At 41.4% G+C, this 13,280-nt stretch overlaps 1 protein-coding gene across 7 annotated transcripts in view; it reads left to right on the top strand.

Moving 5' to 3' along the window:
- Positions 1 to 8,177: 8,177 nt before the first annotated feature.
- Positions 8,178 to 13,280, top strand: part of ANKS1B (ankyrin repeat and sterile alpha motif domain containing 1B) — a 1,261,968-nt gene continuing 1,256,865 nt past the window's right edge. For 6 of the 7 annotated variants that reach the window (XM_025401058.1, XM_025401057.1, XM_025401056.1 and 3 more), the window contains exon 1: positions 8,178 to 8,800. In XM_025401058.1, the coding sequence (XP_025256843.1) occupies positions 8,667 to 8,800 (134 nt within the window). In that variant the 5' untranslated portion in view covers positions 8,178 to 8,666. The remainder of the gene's footprint in view (positions 8,801 to 13,280) is intronic. The other variant, XM_025401059.1, reaches the window with a different exon arrangement.

Genomic DNA, 13,280 nt, shown 5'->3' with positions numbered 1-13,280 from the left:
TCTAGTCTCTCCTTGCTCTCAACACACACACACACACACACACACACACACACACACACACACGCACACACCCCTGAAGAAGAGTTGAGAAAAACAGCATCGTAGAGTTAACATATAAACTATTAGGAATTAAGGAACATTAAATCCAGTGTGTCTATCCTGCCTTTTCTCTTGTAATTTCCCTTTTGGATTCAATTATAAGATGACTTTACAGCTCACAAACTGAGTGGAAAAAAAAAAAAGGCGACTTGCCCTTATATCAAACATCAGAAAAGTGGGAGAAAATTGCACTCTAACTTAAAAGAGAAGCATCTAATGAAATAGTGATTCCTTTTATGTGGAAAAGTAGAAACTGCATCTAAATATCATTAATTAATGTAAAAATTCTGTTTCAACAATATATCCTCTGTGCATTTCATTTTACCAGCCACCTGATAAAAATGAGGTTCTGCAATGGTTTTCTACTTGCGTCATTGGAGAAAAAGTATGTTGAAGGACTTTCTGATGTTTTTTTCTATAACATAGTAGCGATTTACTCAGAATAGGTATGACTCTAACATAATAAGATTAAAAATGGCATTTGACTGGCAATCTCTGACCCTGGCTTCTTTTGATTTCCTACCATTTTTCACCATGCTTACATGGGCACTGTACAATTAATTTCCATTTACTATCCATACACACTACTTTTTTTTTTTATTATCCTTTAAGTTCTAGGGTACATGTATGTGCACAACATGCAGGTTTGATACATAGGTATATATGTGCCATGTTGGTTTGCTGCACCCATCAACTCATCATTTACATCATTTACATTAAGTATTTCTCCTAATGCTCCCCCTCTCCCAGCCCCCCACCCCCTGACAGGCCACAGTGTGTGATGTTCCCCGCCCTGTGTCCAAGTGATCTCATTGTTCAATTCCCACCTACAAGTGAGAACATGTGGTGATGCACCCAGGGAGGGAGGTCATGGAAGTGCCTTTCCCCTTCCCTCTTACCTCACCCTATGCATCTCTTCATCTGTATCCTTTGTGGTATGTTTTATAATAAACTGGAAAATGGAGTTGTTTCTTTGAGTTCTGTGAGCCACTCCAGCCAATTAATTGACCTGCTCTACCAAATTAGTTGAACCCAAGGCGGGGTGGTGTCCCTGATATGTAGTCAGTAGGTTGGGCAGAAACACAGACAAAACAACCGGGACCTTGTGACTGGCATTGGAAGAGGGGAGCAGTCTTGGGGACAGAGCCCTCAACCTGTGAGATCTGACACTATCTCTAGGTAGATGGTGTCAGAATTGAATTGAATTAGAGGACACCCAGTGCGTGTCTGCTCCAGAACTGATTGTTTGCTTATTTGTGGAGGGAAATCTCCACACATTTGGTCACAGATGTCTTTGGTGTTGATTGCTGTGGCGTGAGAGCAGAGGCGAAACAGTTTGAGTTTTTCCTATTCAGTGTGTCACTCTTCAGATTTTTAGAAAATGATCGGGTTTTTCATGGAACCAAGTACTGGATAGAATTCTCTACTGGGCCAGAGCAGAAGACAGAATCCAAGAGGTTCATGAGTTGTAGGAGTGGAGACAGAAGACCAGGAGCCTTAGAAGTGAAGATAGGAAATCAAGAACTCTCAGAAGTTGTGAGTAAAACACTGGTTGTGAAGTTTAGTGATGATGGTAGCAAGAAGTGAAGCTGGTTTAACCTGATTTTAAAGGGGGCATTATGCCTTTTATTGCACTGCTGTCTCTTAACTTCAAGCCCATTCTCATACACTGTTTTGTAATAATCTGCAAACCATATTACTGCTTTGCCACCTTGTCCTCTGTGAGGATCTACCAATAAAAGATGTGAGAGGGAGACTGCACTTCCTCAGCCTGGCAGTGGCAGTTTGTTCCAGAAGCAGTGGTTGAATCCAGTTTGCAGTTTTTCTAATATGCAGAACCAGCCTTGTTGCTTTGCCTCAGAGACACTAGTACCAAGCAGCCGGTACTTCCTTCTAAGAGGTCTGGGTCTTAGTCCTGTGGGGCCCCTTGTCTGATGTCAGGAATCATTATCATCCCTCTCTTCATAGGTTGAGTTTCAGCTCAGCGGGGGCCCCTTCTCCAATCTGTTCACGGTAAAGAAGGGCATGCCAATATAATACAAAAATCTCAGTAAAGTGACCATGATAGAGACCCCAAAAAGGTATTTTTTGTTGTTGTTGTTTTGTTTTGTTTTGTTTTGTTTTGGGATGGAGTCTTGCTCTGTCACCCAGGCTGGAGTGCAGGAGTGCAGTGCCGTGATCTTGGTTCACTGCAACCTCTGCCTCCCGGGTTCAAGTGATTTTCCTGCCTTGGCCTCCCAAGTAGCTGGGACTCCAGGTGCATGCCACCATGCCTAGCTAATTTTTGTATTTTTAGTAGAGATGGGGTTTCACTGTGTTGGCCAGGCTGGTCTCAAACTCCTGACCTCAGTGCTAGGATTACAGGCGTGAGCCACCGCGCCTGGCCTAAGGGTCTTTCTTGAGATGTAGAAGAGTTAGAGAGGATTTGCTGATGGGGAGGTTCTCTGTCTGCTGAGGCTGGGGTAGAAGAGATGCCTTGAAGGGGACAATTTGATTCTGCCCCCTGCCCCCATGTCTAAATAATCAGACCAAGGGAGAAAGCAGTATCCCCAAAGGGGCTTTGGAATATGTCACTCTTCAATCTGTAGGCTTATGGCTCATGGGTCAAATCCCACCCACAGTCTGTATGGCCAGTGAACTAAGAATAGATTTTGCTTTCTAAAAATTGTTGGAAAATAAGTCAAAAGAAGAATATTTTGTAACCTATGAAAATTTTGCAAATTCAAATTTCAATATCTATAAATGACATTTTATTGGATCACAGCCACACTAATTTGTTTCAGTATTGTCTACGGCTACTTTTACACTACAATGGCAGAATTTAGTAGTACAACAGAGACGGTGTGCCCACAAAGATGAAAATATTTAATCTCTGGCCTTTTACCAAAAAAGTCTGTGTATCACTGTGCAGAAGAAGGAAAGGATGGAGTGTAAGAAGTAGGTAGATTGGGATTAACCCTTCAGGGAGATCAGTTAAGATGCCAAAGTGGATAATGTGTTTTTGTGTCTTCTTAGCGGCCCCTCTGAGAGATTGTGTAATAGGTTTGTTAGGATGCTAGGTATTTTCCTCAGTGGGAAATAAAAGAAAATGGTCAAAAATCATTTATCTGAAATTTGGGTAGATTCTCTTGGTGGGAAAAATAGTTTGAAGTGAATACAAGACTATATTTTTCAGTTGGCCAGGTGCAGGGTCACCTGTGGGGCACATAGACTTTCAAAGGTAGTAGCACATAGGCAGGGTGGCTCAGAGAGAGTTAATGGTACAATCAGCAGGATGGTGATGGAATGTTGTGTAGTGTGACAGTCCTGGGGGAACTCTTATTCCTTGTCACTGACTTTCCCTAGAGGAGAGGAGGCTTCTGCTCCTCTTTCCAAGACAGTGAACACTTCTGGTTTCTTTCCCTACTTCTCTCCACTGGGACCACTTTACCAGTGGGTGGGGCTACCTTGCTTTCAAAACAAGATACAGGCTCAGCTCTGGTTTTCTTTCTCTCTTGCCTGTCTCATGGATCACTAAGAAGGGCAGTGGGCTTTTTTCTGCTTGCTGCCCCAAGACGGTGACATTCTGGGGTAAGAATCTGTTTCAGCATGCTTTCCAAAGGCAGCCCTGGAAATCGATCATTCTCTCCATTCCTCTGACTTTATTTGTGAGATAGGCGTTAGTCTGGCTGGGTATATACAGTTAGATTTGCAGATCTACCTCTCCCCACAGGTAGGTCCCAAGGTGCACATTCACAGAGAGGTAGGCCCTAGTCTCATTTTTAGTGTAGTTTTAGCAGGGATTTTGTGGGATATTAGACCCTTACGTGACTCATAATAAAGATGATATGCTAATGAGATACACGTTTGATTCCTTGTGTCTGTTTTCAGTTAATTATAACTTGGAGGAGATGGGTGATTGGTGTTCTGTGGCCTTCAACATTCATGGCCATGAATTTTCAGAAAAATTTTAAATATAATACACTTGGTGTTTGGGTTCCCTCAGGAAGATGATGAGGGACAGAGTTTGTGCCAAGTGGCCATGTGGAGAACTTTAATGTCATGCAGGAAGCAAGAACCTGCTCTTCTATCCAGAAGGTATCTTCATATTCTGTAACATGAAGCTGTTGACTTCATAGTCCTAGTGATGCAGAGTAACTTCAGAACTTGAGATGGAGAAAGTAAATATCTTCTAAATCTACTTCATAAATCACAGGTTTATCTGCTTATTTCAGCTCTGTTGATAACTTCATGTTATAAGACATTATCTTTTCCTCTTCTTCACTGAAAACAGACCTTAGTATGTAATTCTAAGATTGATCTGGATTTATGGTCCTTCAATTTCTTTTATGTTTCCAAAGACTTTTTTTTGTGTGTGCAAACACTTCTATACAAAAACTAGTCTTTGCTTTACTTCCCCCTTCTAATCTCAACCCCTAGTCTCTTCTATTAATCAACCTTAGAAGAGTGACTTGCAATATGTGTATATTAGAACAATAATTCTTGCCAAAATGTATCCAGAAGTAGATTTATATCAGAATTTGAAATATAAGGGATTCAGACATTCTACGGGACTTATAATACCTTATAGTGTTATATCAAAATTAAATAAAATGAGAGAAAGTAAAGAATCTAGTATCATTCCTGGTACAAAATACACATTTACTACTATTATTTTATTTATTTTATTTTATTTATTTATTTATTTTTGAGACGGCGTCTCGCTCTGTCGCCCAGGCTGGAGCGCAGTGGCACGATCTTGGCTCACTGCAAGCTCCGCCTCTCCGGTTCATGCCATTCTCCTGCCTCAGCCTCCCAAGTAGCTGGGACTACAGGCACCCGCCACCACGCCTGGCTAATTTTCTGTATTTTTAGTAAAGACGGGGTTTCACCCTGTTAGCCAGGATGATCTTGATCTCCTGACCTTGTGATCCACCCGTATCAGCCTCCCAAAGTGCTGGTATTACAGGCATGAGCCACCACGCCCGGCCTTACTTTAGTTTTTTTTTGAGATGGTGTCTTGCTCTGTCGCCCAGGCTGGACTGCAGTGGCATGATCTCCACTCACTGCAAGCTCTGCCTCCTGGGTTCACGCCATTCTCCTGCCTCAGCCTCCCGAGTAGCTGGGACTACAGGCACCCGCCACCACGCCTGGCTAATTTTCTGTATTTTTAGTAGAGACAGGGTTTCACCGTGTTAGCCAGGATGGTCTTGATCTCCTGACCTTGTGATCCGCCTGCATTAGCCTCCCAAAGTGCTGGTCTTATAGGTGTGAGTCACCGCGCCCAGCCTACATTTGCTATTATTAATACTGTCCTTTGAGAATAGCAAAGATAGATTTTAAAACCTGAAAAAATATATATTTATTTTATAATTAAAAACAAAATAGAGGGTGGCTGAGGCGGGTGGATCACTTGAGGCCAGGAGTTTGAGACCAGCCTGGCCAACATGGTGAAATCCTGTCTCTACTAAAAATACAAAAATTAGCCGGGCATGGTGGTGGGTGCCTGTAATCCCAGCTACTCGGGAGGCTGAGACTCGAGAATCACTTGAACCCAGGAGCAGTGAGCCAAGATCATGCCACTGCATTCCAGCCTGGACATCAGAGTCAGACTCTGTCTCCTCTGTCTCAAAAAATCAAATCAAATAAAAACAGAATTGAAATCTCAAATCTATCTCCATACTTAATTTCTAGCTTCAGTGATGCAAATGCCTTAATGGACTAAGACTACGTTTCATCATAGGCATAGAATATTACAGCTGGCAAGGCCAGCGGAAGGCATCCGACATAACTTCTTCATTTTACTTATGCACACACTGAGGTAGTGATTGTCTAATTTGTTCCCAAGATTCTATCGCTCTTTTCATTATTCACAGATGCTAAACATCTTGATTAAATCTGGATGTTTAAAAGATCTGGATATTTATTTTGGCCTCTGTAGATTTTTAAAAGAGTTTTCACTTTTAATTTGCATGTTAGTCCCCATGTAGCCAAAGCCTTTATCCTCTTCAACAAAAAGCTATAAGGTGCAGTCACTGCAATGTCTAAAGAAAAAAAAAGTTATGAAGTCACTGAAACCAGAGTTTGAAGCTGAAAAACTGGATTTGATTATCATATGTCAGTAGAACGCCTGAACTATGGAATTGATTCTTAGAGTAAATCATTACTAATGGTTTTTCCATTGGGGGTGGTGTTTGCATGATTTCGATAAGACCACTCGGGGCCTGCAGTCACCAACTCATCCATGATTAAATGTTGCTTGTGAAAACTGTGGGTGATTTTCAGCTCTGACCAATTGAATACTTACAGTATATTCTGGGAAAGGTGTGTTTTGCTTAGGTGGCAACATTAGGAAAAAGGAAGAAGGATTTCCCTATGCCATTTTCAAAATGAATGTGATGGCTCCTTATCTCTTGTTTCTTTCATTGGTCTGCTAGTTCCATTATGTCAGGGATCATATTATTATAACATAGATTATCTTATAAAAAAAGATTCTAACACAGAAAACAAAACGAAAATGAATTAAAAATCGACACTAGCCAAAATCTACATACTTCAGGAAACCTCCAGTAAATAGCCATAATTTACCTAATACTTTGAATCATTCAAATGAAATCTTAGAACACAATGAATTCCATAAAAATGTTTTAATATACTCTTGTTATTTATCTCTAAATTTTTAAGTTTCCCGCAGTTATTTATTTAAAATCTTTGCCTACAGCAGACAGTGCCGGATTTGAGCCTTGGCTCAGTTACTTTCTATCCCTATTATCTTGCGGGTAATCAGTTTCCTCATCTCCAAAATAGGGATGAAAATGGTCCTATCTCATGCGATTGTTGCAAGGGTTAATGAAACATGGAAAGCACTTTGCATAGTGTCTGGTACATAGTAACTACTCATCAAATGTATGCAATAATTATTGTCTGTGCATTTTGCTTTTCCATGGGCGGCAGGAACGTACATTGGGAAGCACTTGGTGTCTGGAGTGAGACTGTTCTGGGGTCTAGTTCTTAGTCAGCCACTTACTCCATGTGGCATCTTGAGAAATTTAATTAACCATTTGAGCCCTATATCCTCATTTCTAAAATGGATATAATAATATCCAGTTCACTGGGTTGTTGTAAGCACAGTGCCTATTAAGTCCTCTTCCTACCAATCGATTATCAACAAGTGAACATTTATGAAGTCTGTTTCAAGGACAATGCAAAGCACAAGGTGTAACAGGAAGTTTTAATAGAAAATAAACGCGCGTTCTCCACGACGGCCAAGGAGAGCATCTAAGTCATGCCAACCATGCACAATGAATTGCTGATGATATATGCAAATTAAAGTGGATCTCTAATCCATGCCCATTTATATTTTTCGAGTGTGGATGTGGAGAAATTTTCAATGAGAGCCTTTTTCCTGGTATTCTTACAAGTCAGCAGATCTCCAAAGCCCAACTAAAATATGGGCTGATTAAAGACTCTAGAAAAACTGGAACAGTCACAAACTGCTCGGTGGCCAGTGCCACAGAAACTAGGACGAAATGAGCCTCTTCTTTCTAACCAAGGGCAGATCTCAGGCTCTCTCGGGGAGGTAAAGCGGAAGGGCGAAATGCCGGTCAAGTTGCCTAGACTCGGATGGAAGCGGTGGCCAAAGGGCCCCTCCCCAGTGTCACCAGCCTCCCCATCCCTATCATGGAGGATTTTCCTCAGGCGTCGTGACAGACCCGACGCGTGTCGCCGGGGCCCGCCGGGCCGAGGAGGAGCCGACTCGGCCCGGGGAACTCCAGTCCTCACACGGTTAACGCTCTTCCAAGGAGAGTGGAGGAGGGAGGGTCCCCGCCCACGAGAACGAAGAGAATCTCAGGGCCGAAGCCCCGCCTCAGCCGGCCCGGCCCCTCCCCGCCAGCCCGCCGCCCAACTCCGGCCTCACCGCGGGCCGCACCTGCCGGCTCGCACACGCCCCCCGCGCGCCAGGCCTCGCCGCCGCCGCCGCCCTCCGCACGAGCTCGCTGCGGCTTGTCCGCACCGCACTGCCTCGGCGCGGGCCACGGCGCACGAGCCGCCGGCGCCGCCGCGCTCCTCCCCGCCGCGGACGCCGCCCCCGCGTAACCGCCAAGGAAGCTGAGGCGAGCCCAGGCCGGGCGGGAGGGCGCGCGGGCTGCTGCCGCCGCCGCGGGTGTTCCCTGCGCTCCCGCTCCAGCGAGGACTGTCTCTGCTGCCTCCTCTTCCTCCTCCGACCTCGGTCCTCACCACCCTCCTCCCGCTCCTCAAAAGCACCCCTGAGTCCCCACCCCCTCACGCCCCACCCGCGGGAACGAGGCCTCGGGAATACAGGGGAGTGGCTGTGGGGGCGCGTCGCGGCTCCCAGCTCGGCCAGCCCCTCTTTCAAGACATGGTCTGATCCCCATTGTAAAAGCTGCGCCCCGAAGAGGAGGAGAGAGTGGTGCTCCCTGCCTGGGGCTGCAGGGAGCTCTCCGTGCTGAAGCTCTTGCATTATTTTAGGGTGGGGCGAGGAGGGCCCTGGATTTTGGGGAGTGGGGGTGGGTGGGGAGAAGGACCCAAAGGGGGTAAGGACTCTGTGGGGGAGTCGGTGAGAGACTATGGGGAAGGACCAGGAGCTGCTGGAAGCTGCTCGCACTGGAAATGTGGCTCTGGTGGAGAAACTCCTGTCTGGCAGGAAAGGAGGGATCCTGGGCGGTGGATCCGGACCCCTGCCCCTGTCTAATCTGCTAAGGTAAGGACGGGCACCAGCTCCGGGGTTGGCACACCTCATTATGCATTGTGATGGATATACGTCCTCCTCCTCACGGTTATTGCACCTGGTGGCTGCCAGCGATTCATTCTTAAATTAGATAGGAAAACAGACTGCGTGTATGGAGAGGAGGTATGAGCCTCCCAGTCAGATTGATGCCTTAGATTCTTTGAGTAATTTTAAAATAGCCTTCCATCAATGCGTCAGTAAGCTACTTTTCCTCTGAGCCGTGGTGCAGAACTTGTACATGTACTAGTGTTGCTTGAAGAAAATCGACGTTCCGCCCGCTTTCCGTCAACGTTTATTATATATTTGCAGCTTTGAACCCAGCCTTTTTTGTCTAGTTAAATGAAATTGTCAGAGAAGCTCTTGCGTGCATGCAATTACCCTCCAAAAGCCACAGCCTTCCGTGGCTCCTACCTTCTCTTGCAGAAGGCGTTTGCTGTGCCGTGGGTTATGATCCCACAAAATGAAGTGAGTGAACCTTCTTTCTGCTGAGATGTCTTCAGTACAGGGTGTGTGTAAAACTTGATGAGGCAGGTTAGGCAGCCCCAGCAGTACTTTCAGTTACCTGGACATAGCTGAGTGAAACTTGGTTATTATAGCTCAGGATGAAGGATGCCAGGTCGGGATTGGGATAGTGTGTATGGAATATAGTAGAGGCCTTTTAATGTGAAGATGTAGGTGAGACTGATATTGCTTGGAGAATCTTTCTAAGATGACATTTTAAAAAATGTCAAGGTCTTCGTTCAGCAGTCCTTTGGAAATAGCGGGGTTGATTTGCATACTTGAGAAACTATTGAAAGTTGTATTGATGGACAAATGAAATCAACTGGGAGGGCGGAAGCCTGGAGAGTATTCACTAGATACCATTCAAGTGAAGCTCTTTAGTTTATAAAATCGTGGCTATCCAATTCATCCTGGATATTTTTGGAGTCATCAATTGTCATTCATATCTTTGCCTTAAAACATTTCTTGGATAACCCAATTATGTTTGTAAAAATTTTTAAAAAACCCAAGCGATTTCCCTGGTTTTTAAAAAACTGTTCCATGGTACCCTTGACAAGTGCTTAATAGAAACTTTTGGGTGATGACATTGCGTTCTTTACGCAAGTTCTCATAGGTCGTGGTGGTCAGACAGCGCAATTAATTATAGGACTAGTTAAAAGGGAAAATGAAAAGTTTCTATCACAGTGAAATAAATTTAGCTGAAAAGTAGTTGATGGGATTTTAAAAAGCCCCATATGTTATTCTAGATACTCGTTGACAGTGACATTTTATTGGAATGATAGTTTATGTCAGAAGAATGAATATTTATAGGACATTTTTTCAATAGGTCGTAGAGATGACTTGTGTGTACTCCCTTGTTAAATAATCTTCAGTTTCAAACACAGGCAGACAATGTGTACGTATTTCAGATTGCAGCTCTAATAATTGTCTGTAGTCACATAGTTTATATAAAAGCATTTTATCTCTTTACAGTTTTAAGTTACAGGTAAAATAAAAATATTTGCCAGTGGATCTATCAGTTATAAAAATGATTATGTCTAGAAACTGGTATGCTGAAAGAGGTTTCTCAAAATAAACATTTTTTTTGGGGGGAAAACATGAGGAATTCTTTGAGAACAGTGAGAACTTCAGTTAATTTTATTGTGATAAATCATATTTTAAAAACACTTTTTGTGACAAAACTCAAAAGCAAACATCCTTTAAATACTCCTTTCCCAGCTGTGATTTTTTTTTTTTTTTTAAAGAATAGATGTCAAGTTTTAGGGATAAAATACCGAGTATTTAATGTTAGTGAACACTAAAGTATCAAAATAGTGACCCAGAGTGTATATCTTGAATGAGAGGTTTTCTCTTTTCTAGTGTTGTCAAAGATAGCAGCAGTAACTCTTCAACAAAGATTGCACATAGAAAACAAAAGTAAACAACATGTGTTTATTAGAGTACTTCGAACCAAGTTGTAAAAATCACAAACAAAACCAATAATTTTAAACTTGCTTTTATCCATCTTACACTGAATGAATGGTGTCTGAAGAAAATGAGAGTTGAAATTGTATTATCTGGGCGATCATTTGCATAAAATGACATTCCTAAGAAGGCACATTTTATTTAGTTGTCACTTTATTTCAAAAATGATTGTCATCAGAAATTTATTGGCAGGATAATGGAAAATGTGTCCGCTTATCAAACATAATGACACTTTGAAATTTCTTAATGTTTTAGAATGAGTTGTAGAATATGTTTGGCACTTTTTCCCCACTTGCTTTATTACTTGGGTTGTGTAATAATGGTGTCAGAACCTATGCTAAATGCTTACCTGTGTCATCTCATTCAATTCTTATGTCAGCCTTAGTAGGTTCATTCTCATTTCACAGATGAAGGAATAAAAAGATAAGATTAAGGACTTGCCCATGGTCACATAATTAATAATGGCAAAGATTTGAAAATGTGTGATTCAGATTTGCTTTACTACATTTTAAGTCTCATTCATTGAATCTGTTTTATTCACAAAAGTTTAAAGGTATATGGCCAATTTAGACAGTCCAATCTGAACGTTTTTTGCTACGAAGAGTAATTTGAAATTCCTTAAATTTTGATTTTTTTTCTAATTAAAAAAATCTCACAACTGCCCTTTGAGGGTTCACTAGACAAGAACTTTTCTGAAGATGCTTCTGATTACTTCTTACCTACTGATAATAAGAAATGATCCTTTGAGCAGTAACTGTATAATGGGGAATTCGGTATGCTTTTGGGTGGCACTGCAATTTTCAGCAAAAGTAAGAATGACTTAAATTAAAAAACCTCTCTAAGCCTCACTATTCTGTAAGAGTGGAAATAGTAATAATAGTACTTATCATATAAGGTTGTTATAAAAGGATTAAATGAAGTATAAAGTAATGAATGCAAAACATTTAGCATATAGGTGTTCATCGTTAGTGTCAATATTTTTCATGCACCTCTAAAGTGCTTGACTCTATTCTTTAAGGCCTTAATGACTAAAGATTTGCTTCATATTGGACTGGCAGTAAATTTCTCATTAGAATCATAGAATCTTCATATAGGGAGGGACCTTTCTTCCAACTTCTCACCTAGTGCAGAAATTTTCTCTGTAACATCTCTTACCTGTTAGTTATTCCAGCCCTGTTAGACCTTCCAACGACTAGATCCATTCTATTTTTGACAGCTGTAATTATTTTAAAATTTTTCTTGTCATTGAGCTAAAATCCACTTCCCTGTGACTTTCAGCAATTGGTAGTAGATTGGCTGTACGGGTCAATATAAAGTAGTCTAATTCATCTGCCAGGATAGTTGTTTGGGTGCATGTATTTCTGTTTTCTTGTAAGTATTTTTCATGGAAGAGCTATCATCTGTATTGACCTTTTATATGGCAAGAGAGCATAGGTGTTAAGAACTTAGTTTTCATACTTTTCACTACTCTCTTTTTCCTTCTTTATATATTCTCAAATTTTGCAATGACCCTCTTAAAATATGGTGACTAGAAATTAACAAAATGCAGTAGATGTCCCTTGACCAGAGTAGAACATTATGGCTGAATAAAAAACCCAAGGACAACAGGTTACAAGAAGCATTTATAGTATGATCTTATTTTTGAAAGGACAAATAAGTTTGTGTGAACATTTACAATGTGCTTAAGAAGTCTGGAATGATAAGATGCCAAAATGAAGATAGTATTCATCTTTGAGTGGTGGAATTGTGGGTGGGCTTTATTTTTCTTTTCCTTATTTGCATTTTCCAGTGTTCTGTAATGAATATGTATTATGTAATTAAAATAAAATAGCAGCTATTACAACATGATACAATGAAATTATTATCTCTTTATTATTGATCTAAGACCTACCTACAGGTCAAGATTTTCTGGGCCATGTAATGGTGTTGGCTCAAGTTGAACATATAGTCAATTATAATTTCCTGGTATTGTTTTTTCAATAACCTGTGAAGCCATGATTCCCCTTTCTGGTACTTTTAAAAGTGTTGGTTGAGCTTAAATTATTCCCATTCCATTTTATCTGATTTGTTTTAGGTTGTGTTTGTAATTTCTCTAGATCTTTTTGACTCTTTTTTTTTCTTCTTTCTGACTCTTCAATCTGTCTTTCAGCATATTAACTTCTCTCCTCTGTATCATCCAGAGATTTAATAAGCATGTTTTCTATAACGTAAATTCAACACACTGTGCTATATCCCCAAAGCACCTCTCTTCAACTTAGTATAAATTTTAAAGTAGCAATCTTTACTCATGGTATTTCTACCAGAATTGAAGCCACGTAATAGACAATCAGCTATTTCTCTCCATTGTTCCTGTGAGAATATTGTGAGTTATTTTATCTACTGCCTTTCTAAATTCACACTGTGTTTAAGTGTATGGCATTCCTTTGATCTATCCCTTTAAATTCCATCAAAATCAGTCTACTTTATTATGGCTTGTTTCTGGCAGTGA

This window comes from Theropithecus gelada, chromosome 11 (genome assembly GCF_003255815.1).
Source record: "Theropithecus gelada isolate Dixy chromosome 11, Tgel_1.0, whole genome shotgun sequence".
In the NCBI taxonomy this organism is placed as follows: Eukaryota; Metazoa; Chordata; class Mammalia; order Primates; family Cercopithecidae; genus Theropithecus; species Theropithecus gelada.
The sequence above is the reverse complement of the archived record's forward strand: the minus strand, read 5'-3'. Positions and strand labels throughout refer to the sequence as shown.